Source organism: Balaenoptera physalus (genome assembly GCF_965194825.1).
Source record: "Balaenoptera physalus genome assembly, chromosome: 19".
NCBI lineage: Eukaryota > Metazoa > Chordata > Mammalia > Artiodactyla > Balaenopteridae > Balaenoptera > Balaenoptera physalus.
Window position 1 is genome coordinate 39,313,139 of NC_138900.1, and position 27,746 is coordinate 39,340,884.

Below are 27,746 nucleotides of genomic sequence, written 5' to 3' on the forward strand. Positions count from 1 at the left end.
CGTGGAGACAGGCTGCGCTCAGAACAAGCCAATGCGCCCTCCACACCCAAGTGTGAGGGCAGACTCCCCCCCCCACCACCCAGGAGTGGAGGAGGGCAGAGGGGCCAGCATCCATCTCTTCTGGAATCTGGCTGGGTTTGGGGACCCATGTCGCCCTGGGAGCTAAGCCTAAGCCCTGATCTTTCGCTGGGGCTGTCAGGGAGTGGGTTCCTGACTGAGCCCACCTGTGATACATTCTCTACTGCCATGCCCCAGGGGCCTCTAGAAGCTTCCCAGTCCCCAGAGCGACAAAGGCTGGGCTCCGGCCGCCCGTCAGCGCTGCCCTAGCCTTCAGCAGCAGCCCAGAGCCGGGCCACCCTACACAGCCAGCCTCCGTTAGCTGCCAGAGACAGCTTCCTCTGGGGGGGGGTGGGACACACTCCCCTGGAGCCAGAAGGAGAGGAAAAGCCCCGGAGAAGGCGGAAGAGAGGCAAGTGGAGATGGAGAAGGCCTGCAGGAAGTAGGGGTGGTTTGACTGGGGGAAAAGCGCAGGGGCAGAGAAGAGCGGGAAAGAGCAGGCGGGATGGGGGTGGAGGTGGGGAGAGCAGGCCCAACGGCGTGGGGCAGGGGAACTGCTCTGCTGGCAGGGGCAGGGCTACCGAAGCAGGAGCACGGAAAGCAGGCGGGGCTGAGGCGGCCCGGGCAGGGGTTGAAGGGGGAGAGACCGGGGAGGCAGGGGACCAGGACGGAAGGAGAGGGGGAAGCTGTGGGCCTGTCCTGCCTTCTGATCCTGCCACGTCTCTCCGGAGTCGCCTGCTCACAACACACACACGTCACGAGGGTCCATTTCCCACCACGCCCAGGGCAGCGCCCTGGGAGGGGCCAGACCTGGTCACCCCCTCGCCTCTTCCTCTACCCTCTGCCAGATGCCTGCAGGGCTGCCCGTGCCCACAGGGGAGACACAGGTCCCTGGCAGGTCCGCACGACACCTACCTGTGTACTCAGGAAAGCAGATGGTCAGAGGTGACTTCTTGATCTTCTCACCAAAGAGATCTTTCTTGTTGAGGAAGAGAATGATGGAGGTATCGATGAAGAACTTGTTGTTACAGATGGAGTCGAAGAGCATGAGAGACTCGTGCATGCGGTTCTGCAGCCCCAGGCGGGGAGGGAGAGAGCCAGACAGACAGCGAGAGGGACAGACACGGAGACAGGGAAAGAGAAGACGGAAGTTAGGCTTGAGAGGGAAGAACTGGGCTACTCGGCAGCTCAGGCAGGGCTCCTGGGCCCCCACGGCTCCTCAGCTCCTCGGAAGGCTGACAGAACGTTCTCGCACAGCATGGAGCTTCGCATTTCCAGTGTTCAGAGCAACCTACACCCCCGTCTCAGGGCCGGTAGCAGAGACTGGACTGGGAACCAACCCGTGCTCCCTGGGTGAGGCTGAGGACGGGGTGACTGAGCTCTCCCCTCTGCAGTCTCCAGCCACGGGAAGCTCTCCGTGTGCGTGCGTGCGCGCGCGTGCGTGTGCGTTGGGGGAGGTGGAGGTTGCTGGACGGGAGCCTGAGAGCCGGGCTTTGGCCCTTCCTGTCCAGACCTGTCCTGTTGGGCCTAACCTGTGGGTCAGGGTGTCCTCTGGGAGTGGTGAGGGCCTGTAGGCCCTTCCTGAGGGGAAGTCACGCCAGGCTCCTGCAGGCATCCTCAGGGGCTGCCACCTGGGGAGACGCTCCTGCCCAGGCTGCCTGCAGGAGTGCCTGGGGCTCTGGCCGTACCCCCTTGGGCTGGGTCAAACTCAACTACGTCTGGTCACGCGAGGAGCTTTAAGCACCGCAGACGTGGAGAACTGCTTTGCGCACAGGAGTTCATTTAGCAAATGAGTGACCACAATGGGCACTCCAAATCAAGCAGGATCCCAGGGGACAGCCCTCTGTCCGGGGCAAGGACGGACTTATCCTACTGTGGGATGCCAGGCACATGAACTTGGGCAGTCTGTTTCTTGGCAGTTTGTTCTCTGTGTACAAACCCATTTCTGCACAGGAAGGTGGCTCCCCCGTGATATAGCTCTCTGGGGGAAGGGAGAGCCGTTCATTTCCCCCAAGAACCCCGTCCTAGCCCTGGAAACTTGTCTGCCCCAAACCTAGCTCCATGGGTCTGCAGCTCAAGTTCAGGAGTAATTCCAGGCTACACCCTCCCTCTGAAGTAAGAAGACTGAAGCAAATCATAGGAGAGAACAGAGCACTGGTGTGGGCAGCACTGGGCGTTAATCACTGAGACGGACGAGCAAGCAGTGGCGCAGAGTAAACTGGTTTCCGACATCTCCCTCCAGCTGAGTGGGAGCGGGAAGAAGATGAAGTGACCATCACCCATCACCAAGCCCCACTCTGCCAGCTCTTCCCCTGCCTTGTCATTTAACCTTATTGATCCTTAGCGGACAATGAGAGGTGACATGGCTGGGATGGGGAAGAGCAGAGACCTGCACCCGGCTCTGGGCCAGACCAGAGCTTCTGCAATGCAATTGGTTTCTCCAGCCAGAGTGAGGAGCCTGTGGGCTTTAGAATAAATGATCAGAGAGTCATGGCCAGCTCCGCGCGCCTTCTGTCATCTCTTCCATGACTGTGTAGTCATACTGGTGACCTGGAAAGGGTATTGGTGCCAAACCCTTGTCCTTATGGTCAAGGCCAGTTGGTGGAGGGGGCAGTCTAGGTTCTCAGCTGCCCCTCAGGAGCCCCTAGACAACCGCACGGATTTACGACACCCTCTGGGATCTGTAGTAAATGGCATCGTCCTCTCACTCTGCCGCACATGTTCAGCAAACTCCTATGATCTTATTATCCTCCTAGCCTCAACCAGTCAATTTCATTCTCAGTCCCTGCAATTTCTGCCGGTCAGTCACTGCATAGTCACACTCAGGGAGGCATGAGACACTTCTGCCCGGTGCCGTCTCAATGGAGGCTGTTCAGAAAAAGGCAGGCGGAGGTTTCCTGGGAGGCCAGGTGGATCCACACGCAGGGGGGTGGGGGCTGGGAACGCCCAGGGTCCCCGAGCCACCAGGGAGCAGAGGAGAGCCAAGGATTCAATAGGAAAAGCCCCACCACCACACGACACCACCTCGTCCTATCGCTGCTCAACCAACAGCTGAAAGGCCTCAGCCAGAGGCAAGATCCCAACTCACTGCCCAACTATCTCGACTTGATCTAGACGTTGGGGGACACGGTGGGGACATATGCCCAGGGCACTCCCAGGAAAAGAAGGGGCCACCAGGGAGATCCGAGCTTAGAGTGCGGACTGTGCCCATTTGGCATGTTCGCTGAGCTGAAGGTCTGGAGGCCGCCAAGCTTAGGTCCGAAGGAAAAATCCAGGCCAGCTGCCTGGGCTCCAGAGTTCCACTCGGCTACGGCTCGGCCCCTCCGCGCCCCAGGGCTGCAGAGTGGGCACTCTTCCCACCAACACCAGCTGGATCTGTGTGCAAGGCCCTCCGTGGGGCAGCTACGGGGCTGTAGGAACGACCGGCACAGTCTCCTGCTCTCCGAGAGCTCACAGTCTAGTTGGGGAGAGAAAATGCACACACGTGAAAAAGTCCCGGTTCCGAGCAAGCGAGCGAGCGGCACAGAGCAGGGGAGGGGCCGGGGAGGCAGCGACGCTCCCCAGTCAGACCTGGTCCCATGGGGAGGGCATCGGAGTGAGCCTGGAAGGAGGGGCCGAGCCTGGAGATGCAGGGAGGGCAGTGGGGAGGGGAGCCACTGCAGGGAGGGGAGGCGCCGGCACCGAGAACCCCTCCACACCCCACAGGCCTCACTGCCATCCCTCCAAACACACTGGAACCCATCACCAAGGAGCCAAGAGCCCAGAGTGTCCTTCCAAGCTTCCCCGGAGAACACGCATGCGAGAACACATTCACAAGAGGAGATGTCAGCATGTGAGAAAAGAGAAGGGAGCCAGGGAACACAGCCAGGCGACAGCACCCACCCCTGGGGTCGTCACCTCCCTGTCTCTCCCAGTCTCCAGTAGAGCGTGGCCAGTGGCCTCGCTGCCGCCACCGGAGCAGGGGCATGGCCGGCACCAAGCACGCGGGACGGGACAGACCAGCCTCTGCCCTCACGACAATCCCGGTCACCTGGAATCCTGCCCCAGCACGCTGTGCCCCTCTGCCAGGCGGCCCGCGGTCTGGCCCCAGGACACGTCGTGCAGGGGGCGCCGGTGGAAGCAACTTGGGCACTGACGCAACACACCACACTCATGCTAGAAAAAGCTGGCACTTTTTATTAATGGTGGGTGACTAATAAATACATTACGGCAGCCAATAAATTACAATGACTAGAGATTTATTAAACCAACGAGTCACTCTTCTTACAAAATTACAGTTAATATGGGGTGGGTGGCGCTAGGGCTGGGAAGTGGGACCACGGCACCTAAAACGGGTTTGCTAAGGAAGGAGAGGGGCGCCCAAGCCCACCTCTGCCGGGGACGGGGAGGGGAGGAGGCACGGGCACAGAGGACGCAGGGACTAAGACAGAGAGGACCAGGAGGTGAAGGGCCCGGCTGCTTAGGGAGGCCGCAGGGATGTGGATGGGGCCGGGGGGGCGGGGGAGGAAAGGATGGGCCACAGGAGGGGTGGTGCCTCCGAGCGGCTGGCTCTGCCGGGGACGGGCTGTGGGTTCACGCTGGTGCTCTGGGCGCCCTGGGCCTGGATGGGCCTTCTTTCTGTTTCTGCCCTGAGCAGGCCCTCCCTTGATGGGGGCCTTCATCTGGTTGGGGGTGCAGCCTGTCTGGAGCCCGCAAAGGAAGGCCCCACTTGGCTCCTGGGAAAGAGGGCTGAGGACTCACCTCGCTGGGGGCGGGCGGTGGCGGGCAGCAGCTCACACCCGGGCCCTGATCCTGGTCTGGATGCTGTGTCCTGTCTCACTGCTCTGGGCCGCTGCACCCTCCGCTCTGTAGGCTTGTGGGTTGACAAGGGGGCGCTGTCTGGAGGGTGCTGGCTTTTGGCACCCAAGACTGAATCTCTGATGGCCACGGAGCTGGAGCCTCAAGCCTCAGTTCCTGAAAACTGCCAGGTTGTGCCCAAAGGCTTCCGGAAGGCTCAGGGAAGGACAGAGGCCGCCCAAAGAGGCCTTGTGTACCAGACTTCTCAAAAAGGGGGCTGGGCAGGACACTACCTGGTCTGGAGGGAAGAGGCTGAGGCCCGGACTGTGGTGGATTTACTCACCAAGAGGACTGAAGAGTGTACTAGGTCAAGCCAAGGTAAGAGGGGAAGGAGCCAGGAATGATGCAGGCCAGAGAGGAGAACCTGCAGAGTCAACCAGGGGGCAGAGACTGTCACAGGGTTAGGTGGAAGCAGTGGGATATTCTCTCCCCTTGCAGGACTCACCCTGGCAGAGGTGAGCTAGGTGAGCCGACTCCTGGGTGTTCTGTGTTGGGGGTTTAAGGACCCTGGTCATGGGGGCTCTGGGTAGGGAGGGCAGTTGTGGAGGGCAGGGGTGCCTCCAGCTCCCATCAGTGGGGCGGAGCTGGACTTGGGGGAGAGACTGGGAGGAGAGCTGCCTCCTGACACCAGATCGGGTGCTGGCCTTCTGCCTGGGCTGCGCCCACCGCCCCATGGTAGGAGCATGTGGCCATGGGTCCTCAGGTTCTGCTGGGACCAGAGAGGAGAGAAAGGGCCAGGGCACCAGGCATCTAGGGCTCCATGCAAGGGGGCCACAGAACCAGAATGTCAGAACTGTTGATGCGCTGTCTGCTCAGGGCTGGAGCAGACCCTGCACCCTCCTCAGGCCAGAGTCCACAGGCTCCACAGAGCCCTTCCTTGGGCCTCGGGCACTGCCCCCTCCAGGCAGGCCGGAGAGCCTTGGTGGCCTCTCTCAGTTCTTGGTGGGAAGGCCAAAACCTGGCTCTTGTGAGGGCAACTGGTGCAGGGCACAGAACCTGCCCACAGGAATCTAGATGGCAGGCATAAGTTTCACGGGTCTGGTAAAGGCGCCCCTCCTAGACATCAGTTTCCCTTTGCCCTGATAAACTAGAGGCATGCAGAGTTGAAGCATGGCCTCTTTGGGGCACACATGGGGCCACTGTGGATAAGAGAATCACCCACGTCCGGTCACTCATAACATCTCCCCCACACCCACACCCACACCCACGACGGAGCCAAAACTCATCTGTCCCCTCAGTCATTCCTCCCCATGGTGGAGCCACCTGTGACGAAGTGGATGGGAGACGCAGGGGACAGGGAAGGAATTTCACCCTGGATACCTGCTCCTTGGAGGCTTCGACTAGACAGCCAAGGACCCCCTGGGCAGGCCGGGGTCAGAGGGCAAGAGTAGCATAAGCAGCTGAGCAGGGCAGAGCATCTGAGAGAGAAAAGGCAGCCCGGGGCACGGAGGGGCAGGAAGGCCCCAAGCACCCTGCTCCCCAGCCTCCTAACACGGCAGACAGGATGGGCTACGGCCCGGGGCCCTCAGCCTGGCTGCTGCCCTGGGCCCGGAGAGCAGGTGACCCCCACCTCCAGGACAATGGCCTTAGAGGTGGGGCTTGGCCAGTATACCCTTCTGAGCAGCTGCTTTTGAGTCTGGGGTCACAGGGCAGAGTTAGGGGCACAGCTGCCCACACCCAGGGTGGTGCTGCCAGGAAATAACTGCTACGCCTTCAGTGTCGGGCAACATGGCCTGACTGGCCCTGGCTGCCCGTGCAGGACACTGAGGCTGTCGGCTCCAGGGGCCTGTCCTCTGCCACGACCCAGCACCCGGTACGAGGCGCAGCACACACGAGGCAAGCAAAACCGAAATGGAGCTGGGCTGCCGGGGTGGCTCCTACAGCCTGGCTGCCCGGTGATTTCCCATGAGGCCAGCGGCAACAGCAAGACAGCCAGGTGGGGATGGGGCTCACCCCAGCGGCACCCACCCCTGCAGGCATTTGGCACTAGGGAAGGTGCCCTGGGTCTCCCATGCACTACCCAGAGCTCTGGGTCTGTTGGAAACAAGAAGCCCAGAGCTCCTGGCTGCGGGGCAGTCAGGGGCTGCGCTGGGAGGGCAGGGGTCCTGCCTGGCCCGGGACTGAGCAGAGCCCAGAGCGGGTGCTGGAGGAGCAGAGGGCTTGAGGAGGGAGCCAGAGGCCCCTGAGGGGCGGCCCCTCTCCTCCTGTGGGCACATCTGGCTCCCCAGGCAAAGCTGCCATCCAAGCACACAGGGTCTGCCTGGGGTGTTGGCTGGTGGCATCCGCCAACGGGACGTGCCCAGGAGAGAAAGAGGTGTGTTCGTTGTCCAAGGTCAGCCAGGGCCTGGGTCACCAGGAGGAGTCACCCCACCCTTTTCTCCTCAGGGATCTCTACAGCAAAGCCCCTCCAAGGGGTCTCGGGACTCTCTGTCCGGGGAGGGGGCTGGGGGGTGTGTGTGTGTGAGCCAGGCTGCGCCCCTCACAGCACACACACTATGATGGGCCCGTCCGTCTGCCCTCCTCTGCCCCTGGGGGCTGGCGGGACCCCAAGGGCTGTGGACAAACTCTCCGATTTCTTCACCAAGACAGAAGGAAGCTGGGACACTGGCTACAGGGGCCGTGCCCACACCTCCCCTGGGTCTCCTCAACTACAGAACCTCCAATCCCCTGGCCCCCTGCTGCCCCAGCTGGTTTGCGTTGGATTCGCCATGAATTTGGGAAGAAAAAGCATGTCTGCTCACACTCCAGAGCGGCCGCCCAAGCCCCGGGTGATGGGAGAAGTAGATAAGCCACCCTGGGGCCTGCAAAGACCGGGTGGGAGGCCCCCATCCCAGTCAACGCAAGAGCCACTTCCCCTGGCCTCCCCTCCCCCACCGCCTCTTCCCCACCTCCGTCCAGGCACCACGGGACTCAACCCCGCCGACCATCTACCACGTGCCTTTGCAAGAAGTTGGTCTCAGAAGCATTTCCAGACCTGTGAGGAGTCGGGGTTGGGGTTCCCCAGGAGGGCACTGGGGAGCCTCAGAGGTGTGAAGGGAGGGAGGCCCAGAGAAGGAAGGACTGGCGTCCGGGGCTGAGGTCCAGGGGGCGGAGGAGGGAGACACCTGCCGAGGCCTGAGCCCCCGGACCCACACGCGGTTGGTGGCCTGGTCCCACCCTGGCCTTTGGAGACGGAGCTGCCCTCGACCAGAGAGACCCCAAGAAAAGCTGAGCAGCGGCTCCCACTGCCCCCACTCCGGCCAGCACGCCGCCCCACCACCTGCACAACTTCAGAAGACAGGAGGGGACCCTGGGACCTCAAGCGTGAACCACCGCGTGCAGAGCGCGCCCATTCTGGGCCGGACGGCGGCTTGGCCCCCGTACACCTCTCCCCCGGGGAGACACCCAGCGATGGCGCGGAGGCCAGCGAGCCGTCTGTCTCGGCAGGTGTGGGCACTCGGCACCCCCGCCAGCCCCGTTACCACGTGTTCTGGTGTCTGGGGTTGGGGAGGCCGTGGAGGGCGCCTCCTCTTCCCCGCTCAGTGCCAGCTGCTGGTGCTCCCTTGTCCAGGGCAGGGAGTGGTCCGGGAGGTGGCGGAGCTCTGGTTCCAGGGCAGGGGTGGGGTGGCAGGCTGGGCAGGGTGGTGGGCAGCTGGGTGGCAAGGCCAGGGCTCAGTAGAGGCCACAGCCCCGAAGGTTTTTGGCGATGATGACGTCCGTCACGGCGTCAAAGACAAACTGGATGTTGTTGGTGTCAGTGGCACAGGTGATGTGGGTGTAGATCTCCTTGTGGGCCGACTTGTTCTTGCTCTCATACTGCGCCTGGATATGAGCCACGGCTTCCGTGAAGGTGTTGGGGCCTGCGGGAGAGACCAGGTCAGGAGCTGGTGAGGCGAGGCCCCCACCTGGGTGCTGGTCAGGCCACGGGCTGGGGAGCGGACACCGAGGGCCTCTCAGTGACAACCCTGCAGGAGAAAGCTGACGACAGCTCAGCTCGATCAACAGTGGGTCATGAAACCAAGTCCGTGGTCCACATCCAGTTTAAAACCAATGAAGGAAACGAGAGAGCAAACCTCACCGGGCCTCACCTGTGCTAAGGGTGAACACTGTTTCATGGAACTCCTGTTTCTTTTTATAGATGCATGTACGGGCTCCTGATGCAAACATTCTCTCTTCCTGTGGGTCCTGCCCAAAGAAATCTGAACCAGCCCTCACACAGGTGCAGAAGTCTGTGCCAGCCCCTACAGGCTGTCCTCTCCTGGCTGTGACTCCTCGGAGTGGGCAGGGACGCCACCTCCCTTGGCTGTTGCTGGGCAAGGTGGGTGGAAACTGTGCTGCACCTGGGAGCCTCCTGGGCCTCCTTCCTCTCATCGCCCCACCCTCCTTCCTTCCCCCTTCCTCCTTCTCGTGTTCACCATCCAGGGATTCAGAACTGTCTGGCTTGCTGCCTTCCTTGCCGCCACATCACTCTGTCCCTGGTGAGCCCAGGGAGAGGCGTTTCCAGGAGAGCAGCTGCTGTTTAGGGAGGAACAGAACAGGACTCCTGGCTTTGCCCTGAAGCCTCCACAGGCTCTAGGAACCCCGGCCCAGGCCCAGGCAGGGCTGTCACAACCCACTGAGGGAGGGAGGGGGGCTGGACTTCAGAGCCACAGCGCCGCACTGGGGTGGCTGCTTTGCAGGCTGGAAGCCCAGGGGTGGCACGCCTGCGGGGGCAGGACGGACCCAGCCCCTCGGCACATGGGCACAGGCCACCAGGCCTGGCCTTGAGGGTCCACCTAAATCTGGGCCGGAGGTGAGGGAGAGGGTCCCTGGGACCTCGTCAGCACCAAACGGCCTTGGTGACTGACTCACCTTGCTTCTTTCTGCTGCACCATGGGCCACAGCCCAGGTCACCTAGGGCGGGATCCACAGACCCCCAATTTAGATACAGCTAAAAGGAGGCTGACTGGCGGGCGTGAGGGGTGCTGAGTCCGGCCCACCTCTGGCTGCCTGCTGCTGGGGCCTGACCCACGGGCTAGGCAGCCTGCTCTCGAGGAAGGGGAGACAGAGTGAGCCGTGCTGCTTGTCTGGCTCCAAGCCATGGCCCCCACGTCCACTCTCGGGGAACTGGGGTTCAGCCCGGAGGCTTACCTAGCAGGCCCACCTTGTTGGGACTCTGTCTACCCTTGTGCTCTCCAGGCTGGGGGGCTGATCAGGCTGGGGATGCCCACTTTTGCTTCCACTCGCCTCTCTGACCAGGCCCTGGCCATCCTGAAGAGCCAGTGAGCCCGTGGGCTATTCCAGGCACCCTGCTGCTCCATGGGGGCCCTGGCCAGGCTGCCCACCCACCCACAGTCAGGTAAACCCACGGCAACATTAACAGAGGTGGCCTCCGTCATCCTCAGCAACCTCCGCAGGGAGGCCCTGGTCTCTGCTGCTCGTGAAGCTCTCTCACGTTCAATAGGCCATTTGAATCGTATAACTACCCGTATGGGGGTGCTGTCACGATACTTTTTACAATCACAGTCATAAGAGCAATAGCAAATGTTTAGTGAGCAGTTACTATGCACCACCTGCCATGCTAAGCCCTCCATGCTTCTTAGCTCACTTTGTCCTCTGGCAACTCTGGGAGGGAGGGTGGATAATCACAGTGATTGTTCCCATCTCACAGACGTGGAAACGGAGGCTCCGAGAGGTTATGTAACCTGCTGTGAGTGGCAGAGTGGGGGCACGAACCTTGGGCTGTCTGACTCGAAGTCCCGATCTTCAACCCCATCATCATCTTGGTATTGCCATTTTACTGATAAGCTCTACTTACAGATGGCCAAGCTGAGGTCCAGAGGTTGCTGAGATCACACAGCTCTTAAGTGGCAGAGCCGGGATTCCAGCCCTGCTTCCCCTGACCAGGATGCCCCAGCTGGCTGCCCCACCCCCTCGCAACAGCACATTGTGGGGAAGGGAGGGGACCCGCCTTCGGTTTTGTGTTGGATTCTCCAGGGCAGAATCTGGTGTGTCCGCAGAGCATGGTGAAGGGGGACTGAGCTCCCTCAGGAGCTGGTGTGGCCCGAGCGGCTGCGTGGCCCCTGCGGTCCCCGTGGGGAGTGGCAGTCTCTACCTGTGTACTCAGGAAAGCAGATGGTTAGTGGGGACTTCTTGATCTTCTCTTCGAATATGTCCTTCTTGTTAAGAAACAGGATGATGGACGTGTCCGTGAACCACTTGTTGTTGCAGATGCTGTCGAAGAGCTTCAGCGATTCGTGCATGCGGTTCTGCAACAGAGTGGAGAGGCAAGTGAGGGCTGGCGGTGCCCGGGGCCCTGACCCACCGCGGCCAGTGACAAAGCGGGACAAGCTAAGGGAAGGTCCACCAACACGGCTGAAGGCACCATCAGGGACAGAGACAGGAGGATCCACAGGACAAGGACATGGTCCCTGCTGCATTCCACACGCAGGTGGGGGGTGGAGCAGGGCACAGGCTGGGGAACGCTGCCCGCCCACTGAAGAGGGCTGACCCGGGCCGGGGCAGCGAGGTCACCGGAGGGACTCTAGCCCGTGGAGAGGACATGCACCATGCACGCGGGGGCAGGGGCCGCACCACCATCCACACGTCCACACGGGACCTCGGGCATGCAGATTTCTCTACCGGGGTCTCATTTGGTTTCGCCAGCAGGGGTGGGAAGGTGCACGCATTCAGTTGGGAAACATTAACCGAGGACCAAGAGATCCTCGAATTAATCCAGAGTTGGAAGCAGACACCAGGGGGACAGCGTCGGGGGAGTGATCTTGCTGTGGCCTTGGTGTGGTTGGAGGCTGGGTGGGTTGGCTAGGCCGTGGGGCGGCTCTGGGTGAGCTGCTTATCAAGGCTGGTTTCCCGGCAGAGGGGCCAGAAGAACCCCAAGATGAAAGCCAGCAAAACAGATGAAAACAGAAAGGAAGATAAAAACCCAGCAAAAAACATGAGAGAAAGAAAGAGAAAAAAAAAAGCAAAAAACAAAATTGGTTCAACCGGTCTCGGGCCAGGAAGTCAAAGTCGGTCCCTCCGGAGGCCCCTGTGCAGGCTCCGGAGGCCACGGCCACCCTGGGGCTGTGGACTGCGTGGCTGGAGATGGAAGGCGAGGGTGGGGAGGACCAGCCTAAGCCGAGTGGTTGGTGAGGAGTGTGGAACGCGGGAGTGGGGGGCAGGCTTCACAGCAAAGTCACCCGGCGGTGCCCTGGGAACCTGCTGCTTTCAACTCTTAGCTGATGGTATCAACTGGAAGGAGGCGCTTCATACCTGCCCGACTTGGAGGGTCTCTCAGAATCTGCTCATGGTTTTGGCCTTGGTTTGGCAAGTTAAGGCCCTGCAGGTGGCGGTGACGGCACTGGCGCTGAGAGGTTGTGGCAGGTGAGGCCCGGGGCCGCTGGGGTCCGGGCCGCAGTGGGCAGGGTGGCCGGCCGGTGGGCGGGCAGCCACTAGCCCCAGGGGTCCTGGCTGAGCTCCAGGAGCCTCCAGACACCTTTCTCTCAGGCAGCCCCAATTTTCGCCCCAGGCTTGGGAGGGAGGGGCAGGGCTGACCGGAGAGGAAGGTGGAGGACCAGGGACTGGTCAGCAGGGTGGAGGTCTTGCCTCGCGGGGGCAGGGCGTCCTCGTCCCATAGCTTGTCCTTGAGCCGTGTGCCTGGACAGAGCCGTCCCACAGCTGCCGTCTGCTGAGCGGAGAGTCCTGAGGGCAGGCACTCTTGCAGCTCCGAGCCTGCTGGTCCTCACAGCCGCCCAGAGGCTGCTCTGCCCGGAGCTTCATTTTACAGAGGAGCAGGCGGAGCGGCTGCCACGCTCACCGGCGGCAGGGGGTGGGGCTAGACCCCGGGCCACATCCGCCTGGACCCCCAGCTGCCCAACGCTGCCGCCTGGCCCTGGACACACAGGCGTTTTGCTCAGCTCTGCGGCGCTGTTCTTGCTGTCACCGTGGCAATGAGCCGCCTTTGTGGGCTCTTGTTAAGTGGTAAAGCCAACTGCCGTGCCCTGGAGGGGCTGCTGCTCTTTCCTGGGTGGACGGAGCCCCAGGAACAGCCTGCTCCTGGCTGTGGCCCCATGTGCTGTTGCTTCCCCAAGGTCCTCTGCTCCAGCCCTTGTGAAGAAGGGCGGGGAAATGGGGGAGAAGGAGGGAGGTGGGAGAGAGACAGTAAAGGCAGGAAGGCGAGAAGGAAGGTGCCCCAGGACGGGCCCTGCTCTGGAGCGAGGGCTGCCTAGGCAAGCAGACCAGAGAGGCCATCCGAGCGTGAGGCTTGGCACCTGTCCGTGTTTACTGGAGACCCGAGGGCCGTGGAGCTTGGGACCCCGTGGCTGCCAGACCCGCCCAGACGTCCCTCTGCTCTGCCTTGTGCTCCAGAGGTGAGTGCGAGCCTCTGCCCAGGGCTGATGGGCCTGGGACTCGGGATTGAGCTGAGCGGGTCCCCGGAGAGAGGCCTGGGGCCCTTGACACCCCAGTGTTTCAGTTTATTTGAAACCCACAGCAGGATCAGCTTTTTGCTCACTGCACCAGCCCTGCTTCCCACTCCCAGGCGCTGCAGGAAGAAAAGATGAGCCACCTGGATCTCAGACCACGTGAGTGGCCAAGTGGACCGTGAACAGTGGGTCCAAAAGGAGAGTCAACAACGGACCAGTGAGAGACGTGCCGGGGCAGTCCCTGCATGCGGGTGCCTTGTGGGGGCAGCAGGAGCCAACCTTTGGGGCTTTGGGGTGGTCAGTGGGTCCAGGTCTGGTGATCTTAGACGCCACAGCCAGCTGAGGCCACTGAGAATGATTATGGCGTTACCAGAAAGAGCTGCACAGCTGGGGCCCCAGAGACTCGCCCTGGAAGAAGGCAGGGCTTGGGGGGCTGATGCCTAACTCAGGAGTGTACCTGGGACTGAAGGAGAAAGGGCAAGGGGGACAAGCCAGCACGTGGCGCGAGTCCAGATCACCCACCCGGCCAGCGGCCCTGGCCCCAATCTTCCCACAGCCTCATCGCTGCACAAGTCCCGCAGGACGGCGGCTCCTCCTCCCCACAGCACTGCACCCCAAAGCTCAGCAGATGTTCGCAGCAGTCCCGAGGGACCAGCAGGCAGGACTGACGAGGAGACAGGCCCAGAGAGAAGACAGGCCTTGCTCAAGGCCCACCGTGACGAGTCTAGCCCCAAACCCTCAGTGCCAGGGCTCTGTGCCTGCTTCACACAGCAGGAGCTAATGATCGCCAAAGGTGTGACCCCACAGCCCAGGAGCCCTACCGCAGCAGGTGTTTGTCTCCGGAGAACCCGTGGTGCGCCGGGCCACTGCTCTGAGGCTCTGCAGCAGGCCCACCTCTCCACGGGCAGCTCAGTGGGCCCCCAACTCAGCACAATCCCTGGTGACAATACAACCACCAGCTCGGCGCAGCTGTGCCAGAAACGGTTCCAAGTACTTCTCGCGGATTCTCACTCCATTGCCAAGGCCCCACCAGGCAGGTACTATGGTTACACCCCTTTGACAGCAGACAGTAACCGAGGCAAAGAGGGTGCTGCCTGGATTCAGCAGCAAACCAGGCCCGGGCGAGCCCAGGCCCAGAGAAAGGCCGCGCCCTCTCCAGGTGAGGGCCCCCCTCTGAAGCCAGCCTGGCAGTTCTCTGAGGCCCCAGACTGAAGACGCATTGACGGGAGGTGGGAACCTGGGCTGGCATCCTCCAGGGGAGGGGCCCGCGCCCTTGCTGTCACGCACCCACATGCCATGTCCCGTTGCCCTTCCGGCTGCCAGCCCCGTCCACTGCTCAGGGAGGGCTGTGAGGGCTAAGAACCGCTATTTCTGTCTTACGTACATTCTTGCTCGACTGCACCCTGATTTTGTTTAGGATTTGCTTAATTTGGTTCTGGCCTGACGGCCTCTGTGACTGCTGAATTTATTAAAGAGGCACGTACTGCCCGAGAACCAGAGTCTGCAGAGATGTTTATCACCAGTCTGCATGCAGCCTCTGAGCAGGGCGGCCTGTGGCTGCCTTTGCTGCATCGGCATCACGAGGCGTCTGCCCGGCAACGAAGTCAGAAGAGAGAGCCCGGGCACGGCCTGGCCGACAACGGAATCCCCGGCCACCGCAGCCAGCCCCACCCGAGAGCTGCCTTGGGCCACTGAGGCCAGGCGGCCCAGGGCCACTCACCGTGGTCTCGTCTTCGTGGAGCACCTGGTCATAGCCGCTGAGCGCGACGCAGAAGATGATGGCCGTGACGTCCTCGAAGCAGTGAATCCACTTCTTGCGTTCAGATCGTTGGCCCCCGACGTCGAACAGCCTGCAGGGGAGACAGGGAAGCTGCACGTGGTGGGCGGTGGGGCCCCGGCCGGTGTGCGGATGCTGGTCAAGCAGGTGGCATGGGGGAGGGGGCTGTACCCGCAACGAGCCTCCCAAGGAGCCTCGCTCCGGGCGCTGAGGGCCGACCGCCGCGTCCCCGGGGCAGGGTGTCTATCACTGCTTCTGCCCCACGACTGGGCTGTGCTCCCACACCGAGACTCGAAGACCTGCCCTTGCATCTCAGGACTTTTACTAACGCCTCTGCGAAGTCCTCCTCTCAGGGTAACACGCACATCCTGTCCCTGGCTTTCTGAGCGTGTCTGTTCACGTCTGTGGGCTGTGAAAACTCCAGAGCAGCCCAGGAGGGAGGGAGGGCGGGCAGGGGTCGTCACCTGCTACGTGGAGGGACAGTGAGGCCCCAAGGGGTTAAGTGCCCAGGGTCCTGGCAGGAGTTGGTGTGGTAGAGATGGGGTGGGACCCAGGTCTGTCTGCAGACAAAGCCTCTGCTCTGTGCCTCCCCTCCCTCTCCCCCTCTCAGACACCATCCCCCAGGGGGCAGGAGGGCCGTGGGGGGAGACTGTGGCGGGTGCGGCTTGGTTCCTGGAAGGAAGAGGTCAACCTCACACCTAACGCCCTGAATGAAGGTCCACTGCCTCCTAGGCCCGGGAGGTCTGCTGGCACACAGCTACCGGGGTGGGCTGGGCCCTGACCTCCTGACAGAGGAGAGTAACCGCAGGCAGAGCCCAGAGTGGGCCTGGAACAAGGAAACAGGCCTTGTACTCGTCCCATCACTGCCTCCCTTGGATCCTGCTTCCCCATCTGAAATGCTGGGCATAGGCTGATGGTCTCTGCGGCCCCTCCACAGCACTTATGCTCTGACTCTGCAGGCCGGGCAGCCCCGAGCCCAGCCCCGCACCCTCTGCCCCTGAGGGCTGAGGCGGGAGAGACTGGAGAGAGTAGGGGGCAAGAGGCACCTTGTGGGGCCTCAGTGCCCATCACTATGCTCCCCAGTTTCAGGGGAGGCCTTGAGGCCCGTGTGCCCAGTGAGGCTCTTGCGGCCCTGCGGAGATAGAGACAGAACTTCAGCGCCCTCTGTCTCAGTGGGAGTGGGCAGGGGCTGGGCCGTGGGCTGGCCAGGGGTCCTGGAGTCCAGCCCTCCCAGGGTGGGCAGGGGGCCAAGAAGAGGCCTTACACAGGCCACTCCTCCTGTTCCACCTGACACCTGGAAACCACGCATGGGAGGCAGGTAGGGGCAGGACAGCGGCTCCCAGGCCTCAGTGCATGGAGGCTGCCCCAGGTGGCGCCACAACCCTCCAGCAGGGCCTGTTCTGAGGCGCTCAGACCCCTGGACTTGAGCTGTGTTCTGTGCTTGGGGGACAGCCTTACTCCTCCCAGGCCTCGGTTTCCCCAAGTGTACCTGGAGAGAGTGGGTCAGCTGATCTCCAAACCCTCTCCAGCTCTGAGATGACATGGGTCCTGGGGTTGCACCCATGTCGCTTGGGTTCACCCACCTTACTCCCCACCCCTCTCACAAGGTGGCCTCCAAGGGGCCACCTAGGTGATCCCCCCTCCTCCTCCTCAGAAATCACCCAAGGACAGGACTCCCCTCCTTTGTCCGCTTAAATCTTCCCTGTTCCTCAGAGCCCCACTCCAGGACCCCTCTTCCAGGAAGCCTCCCCACTCCCCAGCCCCCGAACTTGGTGCAAGAGAGGCACACACATAGGCCCCTTCTCGTTTCTAACTGCCTGTCCCAACTTGAACGCTCCCTGAGGCAGGGCGACATCTGGGTGCTCCAGACGAGGGGAGGCCGAGAGGCAGGCTTTGCCCATCTCTTGGCACCCTCGCCAGGGCTCGGGAGCCTCCCTGGGCCTCACCTGAAGTGGAGGTTCTTGAATGTGAAGTGGGTTTCTACGATGCCAGTGGTTTTGACCCTGGTTCGGAGGATGTCCTGCTCGGTGGGCTGGTAGTCGGCAGCCCCGATCCGATCCAGGCTGTCCAGGTAGCTGGGGATGGCAACACACAGGGGACCATAGACCAGGTGCTGGGCACCGCCTTCCCCGAGAGCCAGTCCTGACCTGTGGAATGATGGCACCACCCCGTCCAGGGCCAGGTGTGGGGAAGCAGCTGAGGAAGAGAAGCTCACGTCCCGGCCGCATGCGCTCAGAGCCTCTGGCTCAGACCCAGGGCTACGCGCACGGTTCCAGGCACACTGACAAGGCTGAATATTTAAATGAGACTAACATGTTTATAATAGTGTTTGTCGTTTCTTCATCTTAAAATAATAATGGGCAACAGTTAGGTTCTAGTCTTTATATGCATCATCATGTTTCATCCTTAATTTCCTGAGTTAAATGTACTATTTCATAGATTAGAAAACTTAGGTTTTCTAATGAAGGTGAGTGCCTCGCCCAGCTGTGAGCCAGGGATTGGGATTCCACCTCTTAACAGTTCCCTATGGGGCTTCCCAGAGGCCCTCGGAACCTCCGCCTGCCTCTTGCATGCTCCTTAGGGTTTATCAAGGGGGCCATCACATCGCCCCATATGGTGCTCCTGGAAGGGAGGCTCAGAGGTCACACAGCCAGGCAGGGGCGGGGCCTTGCTGGGACCCAGGTCTTTGGCCTCAGAGCCCCTCCCACACCACCCCTTGCTCTGTAGACAGACCAGGCCTCTGCACTTCGCCCGCCTGGGCCACGCACTGGGAAGGGCTTTAGGGGTCGGTATGGGTTAGGTTTGAACCCTAAGCCAGCTTGGGATCCAGGAAACCAGGAAGGAGGGAGCTCGGTCAGGCTGGCAGGAAGATTCAATGACCCACAGAGCCAGCCGGGCTACCCATCCCTGTGCGGGGAGAGCCCCACACACAGCCCACAGGAAGCAGCCCTGAGGGCCTGAGTCATGGCACGATGTGGGGTCTCAGGCTGCGCGTGGAGGGGCTGTGCTTTATTGGCACCTGCCCTGGGACCCGCTGGGGGACTGGCTCCCCAGCTTGTGGACATCCACAGGGCTGGGAAGGGTAGATGCCTTCACCGAGGAGGGTGTCCCTTGGTAAACCAATAACCCAGGCTGCCTCAAATCCTTGTGAGAATTCTCCCTAAGGAAATAAAGCCGACGGTGTGTTCCCAGGCTCAGGGAAGGCAAGCTTGGAGCCACACTCTTAGAAAGAGGACACTGCTGGGACTCGAGCCCGGGTCTGCCTGACTCCAAAGCCCGTGCTCTTAAACTGGCCTCCAGGCCTCCTCTCCCCTGTGGAAGGAGAGAGGCTGAGGCAGCAGAGCAGACCTGAAAGCTCTGGCTGCTGCAGCCTCCTCTCCAGGCCCGTGGGCGTCTGGGCAGTCTCTGACTTCAGCCTGGAGGGCCCCTCCCAGCCCTTCCCAATCCTCCCAAACCCTCTGTGCATGCCCCTCCCCACGCTCCCACTGCCTCAGCTTAGAAGCTGTGTTGGTTTCAAATTGAGCCTCCTCCTGTCGTCTCCAGCTGGAGACCAGGGCTGGGAGCCTCTGGTCTTGGCCTCCATCCCAGCTGGGGAACCCTCCTTTAGACAGACAACCTGGCCCTCTGTCCCTCGGTGCTGGCTGAGCCTCACGCAGGGAGGTGGCCACGGGGGGGTAGGGTGAGCACAGTGGACTGTGCACCTGCTGTGTGTCCTGTCTGCCGACTGTCCTGGCTGCTGGGGGGGCATAGGCCCCACCTCCCCGGAGCCTGTGTTCCTGTGTGTGTGTGTGTCTGTGTATGAGGTAAATAACAGATGAGTAAGCTGTACAACATGTCAGGAGGTGATAAGTGTCAGGAGGAAAGAATCAGGCTATCAGTAAGTGGGGAGGCTGGCAGGGGGGCAGCTATTTGATATCAGGTGGCTGGGGAAGCCTTGTCGAGCAGGATGACATTCGAGTGGAGACTGAGGAGGTGAGGGGATGAGCCTCACGCCCCAGCAGCAGGACCAGGGGGCACAGAGGCTACGCCCTCAGTGGAGGAGGAGCCCAGGCTGCAGGTGCTGGATGGGAGGTGGTGCGGAGGGAGGTGGTGGGGAGGCTGAACACTGGGCAGGAGCAGGTAGCAGTGAGACTGGAGGGGGTGACGGAGGTGAGGGGGACACAGCACGTAGGCCCCTGAGGTCACTGTAAGGACTTGGAATTTCACTCTGGAAGGCTCTGACCAGAAGAGCGTTGGAATAATGGCTCTGCGGCTTAAGGAGAGCAGAGGGGGAGGGGGGGCAGGGAGACCCGAGAGGAGGGAAGGAGAGGACGCTTTGCCAGCCAGCGCTGACCTTTAGTGGGGACCTCGCTCTGGGAAAAAATAATCCTACCAAACCACAGAACTACCTTTTACAGCCCCTGCTGGGATGTGCTCAGGTTTCTGGGTTTCCAGGACCTGTCTCAGAGCCATCATTCAGAAGGGAAAGGGGAGGGCCAGCCGTGTTCACCCGCCCCCGGCGCATGACACAGAGAGACCTGGGTGCCCTTCTCCCCGAGAGCCCTGGAGCCTCGCCGGTAACATGAGAGGACGGGCCAGCTTGGGGCTGGAAGGGGACATGTGGTGACTGAGGCTCTGGGCCTTGGAGAGACACTCACACAGTCTAGGATGTGAGTGGTGCCCCCCGGAGCTGTGCCAGGCGACAGCCTTATTAGGCCTCTCCTTTCTGTCACAACAAATCTACGTTGAACTGTTTCACATTTCGGGCCTCAGCTCTTGTCAGAAGATGAGATTTAGCAGCTGAAACTACAACAGCAAAGCAACCCTGGACCAGAAAGTGTTTAAGGTCCTTCTGAACCTGACTGCCTGTGGGTCCCGCCCTTGCCCTCCTCGGAGCCCCGTCCCAGAGATGACAGAGAGAGGAGGGCGGGTCTCCTCAGCTCAGCTGGGGGGAGTTGACAAGTACTGACTCAAGTCGTTCATTTCAAGTTATAAAGGTAACCACCAGAAGAACTAAAAATAATCCTGTAAAACTAACAAAAAACTGGTGGTGGAAGTGGGGAAGAGCAAAGGAAGGAAGGAAGGTCTGACTCCCTCAGCTTTCACAGCTGGAGGTCGTTAAATACTATTTATAGCTGGAGGGTCAAGTTTTTCTGGACATCACTGGGACAAGTAAATGGAGATAGTTAACAGTGGGAGGGGAACAGGTCTGGGAGGAGGATTCACTATCAATTTTATACCTTTCTGTATTGTTTAAAAATTTTTTTGCCATGGGTTCATATTATAATCAGTTAAGTGGTAACAATTTAAGTGAGGGTCACAATTTGATGCCCTGAGGAGCCCCTGAGGGTGGCGGGGGGATGGGAAGGGCCTGGACTTGGGCCGAGCAGTGGGCAGGGAGGGGGAGAGGAAGGGGGGGACTCTCTCCAGGCCTGAATGGCTGTGTGTTAAGGGGGAGACCTGGGTTGAGGTCTGTGACTTGAGTGTACAGAGAGATGTGGACTTGAACCTTTGGGCTTGCACCCCTGGCCCACCAAGGTGTCCTGGGGGCTCATCAGTGGCTGGGGCCTGGGTCGCTACCACCTGGTACTCACGGGACCCAGGCACCTGCCCCGTGAACAATCTAGGTGTGCAGAGATGGGAAGACAAGTCCCTGGTTTGTTAGCTGTCGTCACAGCCAATGACAATGTCCCAGCATCCATTAGTGAGCACTGTTTTCTCGGCGTTAGCCTCTGCTACATCAGCACCGTGGAGACCAGCGTTTCTTAATCTTGGCGATACTGACATTTTGGGTCAGGTAATTCTTTGCTATGGAGGACTGTACAATGTGTCTGTAGGAAGTCAGCAGCATCCCTGGCCTCTACCCCACTAGACGTCTGTAGCACCACCCTAGTCAGGACCATCGAAAATGCCTCCAAACATTGCCAGTGTCTCCTGGGGGCAAAGTGGCCCCAGATGAGAAGCGCTGGTGAGGAAGCTGAGCAGATCAGTGTCGGAGCACACGCCTCCTAAGATAGTGGGGTTTAAGCCCAGAGGCTCCCACTGAAAACCTGGACACAAGACTGTAAGAGTGGGTGCGTTTCCTGAAAGCTGGAGTGCAATCCCAATGTCTTCAAAACAGAAGGCATGTCCCCGACCACCACAGACCATTCCCAGAGGCCTGGAGCCCCCGATCTAGGGGCCAAGGGCATGTAAACTTACAGATGCCTGGAGTGACAAGGCTGCAGTGGGCAGTCCTGTGATCCCCTGTCACTCCCTCTGCCTTCCCCTCTCCTACCCCTCCAGCCCTCTCTGGCTTTCAGCTGCTTCACCCCCTCTCCTCGCCTGCCCCACCGGGCCCCTCTCTCTCCCCTGTCCTTTTCTTCCCCTTATTAGTTACAACACAGTATTAAAGTGTATGTTTGATTATTTATTTTACTCAGCTGATGGGTTATATATTCCTTATTTTTAATTTTAAAGATAGAGGAATGGAAAGGGTATTATTTTCTCAAAAAGAAGACAAAAGGGCACCATGTAAGTTATTTTCTGTCTACGTTGCCCTTGATTTGTACTTATGGGGTCAAGGGTTCTCCAGGGGGCACAAACGCTGCTACACTGACAATCTTCCTTCTGGAGGGCCAGGCCCCCTCCAGAGCAAGCAGGCGACGGCCCCCGGGCCTCTGGGAGCCCTGTTGTCGGCTTGTGCCCCCCACCTCCCTGGCCTCCTTCTCATCCCGGGGGCAGGAGGAGAAGCCCCTTCTCCTTCCTTCCTGACACCGAGGCAGAACACCTCACAGCGGTTCCCACCTCAGCAAGGACACCTCCTTGCCCCACCGGCCCCAGCCCCTTCCACGCCCGCACTGCTGCCCTGCTCTCGGCCTCCCGCCTGCCTGGGACACTCACTATTTGGCAGAGTCGTTGAGCTGATACTCGCGGGACCTGTTGAAGCACTCCTGGATCCCTGAGTCGCCCCAGAGTCGCATCATGGCGGAGAGCAGCTCTGGAGAGAAGGGCTCCGTGTCTTCCATCCGACTCACCACGTCACACACCATCTTGGCATCGGCCTGTGAGGAGACATGGACGGCGGCTTTGAGGCCTCGGTGGGGACAGAAGCCCCGGCCGGGCACCTGCCAGGGCACCGGGACAAGGGCTCAGCCCTAGGCCTGGTCAGGGAGAGGGGAAGTGACAGAGGGTCCTTTACTCAAGGGCACGGTAATCGTTACTAGACGGTTGCTCCGCTCTCGAGCCCTTTCAACCCTGCCGCCCTCCAAGTGAGCCAGAGACCCAGGCTCCCCAGCCCGCGGCACGCGGCTCAGGAAGCGAGCGGAGGTGCTGGAAATCTGCAGGTGTCCTTCGCGGTGGGAGACACGAAGGAGACAAGGTCCACTCCTGGAAGACTTGTGGTCAATGCCTGGAAGACTTGTAGCCAACAAAACATTCTGCACCAAGGTACCTGGGGCCAAAGCCTTCTGTGGAGACTTCCGGAATCAAGCTGTCCAGCTAAGTAGCTACTTATGTCTCAGAGCCTGTCTACTGCAGAAGGTCAATGGGAAAATGCTGGCACTGTGTCCCCTTCTGCCTGCCTGCCCTGGGAAGGAAGCCACAACTGGCCTGGATGCCAGCAGGCCATGCCCATGATGCTGGCCCGGATCTAGCTCCCTAGGGACAGTGTCCCAAAGACCTCAGCCCTCGGATTCACCAAAGTCACCCTCAGCTGACAGGGAGGGCTGCCCACCAGGAGAGCGTGGGTCCCCGCCCAACTAGGAGATGAGTTTCTTCAGCACCAGAGCCTCCCCTGGGGGCAGCCACCTGCAAAGCTGGCCCTGGGACCCAGGCGTTGGGTGCCTTAGGCAGGCGGTGACTCAGGGATGCAGGAGTGGGTGAGCAGGGTTGGTGCCTCCATCTGGGGCTAAAAACAGGCCTGTGAGTCAGGGCCTATGTGCTGATGCTGCTCCTGTGTGCCTGCGTGACCTCGGGAAATCTCAGCCTGCTTTCCCACCTGTGGGGTGACTGTGATAAACCTGGCCAGTTTCCCAGACTTCCTCCTTTGGACCCCTCCTTCAAGGTTCCTGCCTGATCTGTGAGAAGGGAGTCGGGACCTGAGGGGTGGGTAGGGCAAGACTTCCTGCTGGGGGAGAGACACCCTCCCACCTAGAGCCGCACTATGCCTCAGCCAGGCCACTCAAGGGTGTGGTTTAGAAACCACGGGCCTCCACAAAGCCACTTCATACTCCTCTGTGTGTGGTCTGGAATCTTGGGAATCCCACTCCAGTGGGATGCAGTGCATGGTTTGGGGAAGGCTGGCCTGGCGCTGTCCTCCCAGCTCCATCTCATCACCGAGGTGTGGCGGAGGTGGGGGTGGGGCAAGGCCCTGTGCTGGCGACACCTCTCTGTCTGCCCTTCTGTTTCCCTCCCGTCTTCCCCAGCTCAGTGCACGCCACAACCATCGGCCCAACTGCTCAAAGACTAGGAGTCATCCTTGATTTTACCACCTTCCTCCCAATGTCCACTTCTCCCCATCTCCTCCTGCACAGCCCTGAGTCCGAGCCACCACCGTCTTTCCCTGGCTGCCCCTAGCCCCCTCCCAAGGGTTCCTTGCCTCCCTCTTGCTTCTCTTCAGTCTGTCTGCCACACAACAGCCAGCAGGAGACCGCAGAGAAAGAACCCACAATTTTTTAACTGGGCACACTGATATCCGACTTAAAGACTACATTTCCTGATTTTGCTTGTGGCAAAGATGTGACTATGTGACCCGTTCTACCCATGGAGAGGTAAGCCAAAGTGTAGTGAGGTCTTTGGAGAAGTCTTTGTAAAGGGAAGATGCACCCTTTTTCTCTCACTTCCTCCTTCCTGAAGCCTGTGATGGCTGGAACTCTAGCAGCCAACTTGGATCATGAAGACAAGGTCTACACCCTAGGGATAGTGGACGGGTGATCTAAAGACAGTCAGGTCCTTGACGACTTTTTTATTTTTTTACATTGAAATTCAACTTCTACCTCATTTAAATCACTATTTTCTAGGTCTCAGATTTTCACAGTCAAACCTAATCCTAATGGATACAGTAACTCTCCCTGTTTAAACTCTTTCAATAGTTTCCCATTATCCCTAAGTTCCAAACTCCTTACTTTGGCCTCCAAAGCCCCTGCCTACCTCTCGGTCCTAATCTCCTCCCACCTTTCCCCCTTCCTGGGCCTTTAAGCATGCAGCCTTTCCTTCTGTTCCCCAGGCAGCCAGGGTCACCTCACCTCAGGGTGCTCCACCCGTCCAGAGCATCCTTCCCCCGGCTCTTCCCCATCTCAGGTGTCACTGCCTCAGGGAAGCCCTCCTCCACGCCCCAGGCAGAGTCTGCCCCACGGTGCACCAACCACTCCACGTCACAGCTGGTGTTGTATGTGCCTGTTCCGCAGGGCAGGGATAATCTCCTGGCTTTTCACGGCACCCCCGTCTCACAACGCTCTGTACCTAGTTGTTGGTGCTCAGCAGCATTTGTGAGACAAATGGCATTTTACTGTCAGGCACGGCCTCGATTTCTCACTCCACCCTCTCTGTCTCCCAACTCCTCTCATCTTGTCCATTTCAACAACACTGTGTCTCGTTCAACCATGACAGCAGCTCTGCCCGGTAGCCATCCTGTTTAACAGATGGGGAGACTGAGGCTCAGAGGTGAGGTAACTTGCTCAAGGTCACACAGCTAGTAAGTGGGAGAGCCTGGACCCAACGTTAACCTCTACTGTGCTCCAGCCAACAGCCCTGGACTTGCATCTCAGACAATGGTGTCCAGCCCAGCCCCCTGAGCAAAGGTAGGGGAGATGGGTAAGGAGGAAGGTAGGAAGGGTCAGGCGTGGCGGGAGGGAGGGGCCTTGCCAATGCGCCCTGGAGGACAGTGGCAGCTGTCTGGCTGGGCCAGCCTTGTGGGGGTCAAGCTTAACAAGCAATTAATAGAGCCAGAGGGGGGGCCTTGTCCCTTTGTCTTCCTGCCTTTGGGGCTCCAGGGGATGGGGCTCACACTGGGCCTGACCTTCCTGTCCAGGTCCCCTCCTGGGCCAGTGGCGGGGTTGGGGGAGGCATTTTCCAGCACCTTTCCCTCTGCTACAGCCCCCATGGCGCTGCCACCTCTTGCTGGTCAGAGCATGCCCAGCTGTCCCGGCAGCATGAGGTGTGACAAAGCACACGCATGTACGGAGGCAGAGCCACTAGTGGAGGCTCAGTGGAGGATGCTGGGGCAGTGACCAGCTTCGAGGTGGCAGCGAAGGGCCCGTCCCCTCTGATCTGCTCCATCCTTTGCTGCTGGATGGCTGCCCCCTCCACCTATGTGGCTTCCACTCCCTCCTTTTGGGGCACCAGAACCTCTGCTCGCCTGAAGGAAAGCACTCTTTTCCCCAACTCCGTCCTATAGTTCCAGCGTGGACACAGGGTCTGGCCCTGGCCAGTCCATCCTGCTGGCCTTAGTGAACAGTTTGGGGTGGACAAAGAATCCAAATTTGTCAAATGAGACTAACCTACCAGCTCCAGGACACCTGTATAAACTATTAGGAGAGAGAGACCCTCAAAGGAAGGGCCCACCTGAATGTGCAGCCATCACTGAGGGAAAAGCAGAGCTGAGAGAGGGAGGCACGCCGGGTCCCCATAACATGTCAAAACACCTGGGTCCAGCTGTGCCTGCGGCCACAAATACCTCTGGCTTTCCAGCTACCTCAATCAATCCTCTGACTTTTTCTTAACCTAGTTAAAGACATATTTTTGTTTACTTGGTTTATTTTTGCACGTGCACCCCAAAGAGTCCTGACAATACACTGCCTGGTGTGCCGAGGCCAGTACCAGGCTTACCTCCTCCAGGCAGACCCATCCCATTACTGCGGCCCACACAGCTCCTCTGGCATCGGACTCCCCTCCCGTCTTCCTGTCATGCCCGGGCACATGTCCATGCCCTGGGCACACGTCCATGTCCATGTGCTGCACTATGTTTCCTGTGGGGGGGGCACTAAGATGCCTTGTGGGCACTGGCCACGTATTGGACACTAGAGGCCATCTGGTGGGCTTCTGGAGACAGTCCTGCAAGGAGCTGAGGGAGGCTGTTCACTGACACCGTGCCTGGCAGGGCCCTGCACGGTCGGGCTGAGTGGGTGCAGGACATTTGTCACTGTGTGCTGCTGTCACACACCAGCGTGCCTGGCCCCCAGCCACTAAGTGCCTGTTGTGCCCCAATTACTGCCACTGCCACAGACACCTCACAAATGTCTAACATGTCCCTGCGGGGCACTGTTTCCACTGAGGGTCAGTTAGGGAGACATCTGCCAGCCCAGGGCTAGGGAAGTGGGCCTCTCTCCCCCCGACTGCCCCCAGCGGCCGAGAGCAAGGGAGGGGCGCTCCCTGCATGAGAGAGAGAACGTGACCGCTGCCCCTCCTCAGACGCACGGGCCTCGGTGGCTTGGGTCTGGCACTTACCAAGTACCCAGTATGCCCACCACTCCCCGGCCACCATTCTCTACGGGCTGGGGCTGCCCGTGCTGTAACGTCCAGTTCCCATGCCACTCCCCCACAGGACTCACTCCTTTCTGACAGCACCCTTTGGTCACCCCTGCCTTGGGGCTCCAGTCCTGCTCCGTGCAGCTTTCTAGGGGCTCCGGCCACAGGCTCAAGGCACCACCCAGAACTGGGCTCCTGGCTTGAGCAGGGCCTTAACGTCTGTGGGCTCAGCATCCTACCCTGAAAAATGAGGTGACAGTATCATCATTCTCTTCACAGAGCTGCCGTGTGAGCAGACAGAGAGCACGAGCACAGGGAGGACCCGAGGGGCGGGCCGTGCTGCCGCCCCACCTCCCCAGCTCCCGGGACCAGAGAGGGATGAGGAGGCCAACCTGCCTGCCCTCGGGATGCCTCGGGGTGGGGGCATGGGAAGGGGTGAGACATTTAAGGACATGCTGGGACCCTGCATTTCTGAACCACAGGCAAGATGCCATTCTTTCTTTTTTTTTGGGGGGTTTTATTTATTTTTTATACAGCAGGTTCTTATTAGTTATCTATTTTATACATATTAGTGTATACATGTCAATCCCAATCTCCCAGTTCATCCCACCACCACCACGACTCGGCTTTCCCCCCGGGTGTCCATACGTTTGCCTCTATTTCTGTGTCTGTGTCTCTATTTCTGCCTTGCAAACCGGTTCATCTGTACCATTTTTCTAGGCTCCACACATATGCGTTAATATATGATATTTTTCTCTTTCTGACTTACTTCACTCTGTAAGACGTGGATGGACCTACAGCCTGTCATAAAAGATGCCATTCTTATGGGTTTTGGATCAGGAGGCTCCGGAGAGATTATGACTCTCAGGGACACCTGCAGGATTCTTCTCACCATATCAATGATTTAAAATCAGCATTAACATTTCTTTTCATCGGAGCCAGTGTAACCTTTCTGGTTAAATGACATCTTAACGTTGACATGTAGATGTCCTGAAGCTGCTCTAGGCAGAGGTGAGATACTTTTGGAAAGCCCCACAACACTAGAGAACCCCACAGAAACCCTAACCATGAGCATCTGGAGAAAGGGGCGGGCAGGGAGAGGAAGCGGCTCATGGAGATGGGGGCATCTCCAGCATTTGGTGGGGCGGGGAGCTCAGCACAGGGTGCCTCCCAGAAGTGGGCTGCCCTGGGCCAACGCTGGGGAGCAGGGTGGGTGCCCAGGGTGGTGATGGGGGCAGCTGCCCCTGTGAACTGACAGTACACAGGGGTCC

General features: G+C 59.9%; 1 protein-coding gene across 3 annotated transcripts in view; it reads right to left on the reverse strand.

The window, feature by feature from the left end:
* Positions 1–27,746, reverse strand: part of GNAO1 (G protein subunit alpha o1) — a 169,502-nt gene that overhangs the window by 4,665 nt on the left and 137,091 nt on the right. For 2 of the 3 annotated variants that reach the window (XM_082437006.1, XM_082437005.1), the window contains exons 4-7: positions 21,913–22,073; positions 16,998–17,126; positions 14,995–15,124; positions 973–1,126 (exon numbers count right to left, since the gene is read on the reverse strand). In XM_082437006.1, coding sequence (XP_082293132.1) covers positions 973–1,126; positions 14,995–15,124; positions 16,998–17,126; positions 21,913–22,073 — 574 coding nt within the window. Of the gene's footprint in view, positions 1–972; positions 1,127–4,210; positions 8,733–10,966; positions 11,121–14,994; positions 15,125–16,997; positions 17,127–21,912; positions 22,074–27,746 lie in introns of those variants that run through there. The other variant, XM_082437007.1, reaches the window with a different exon arrangement.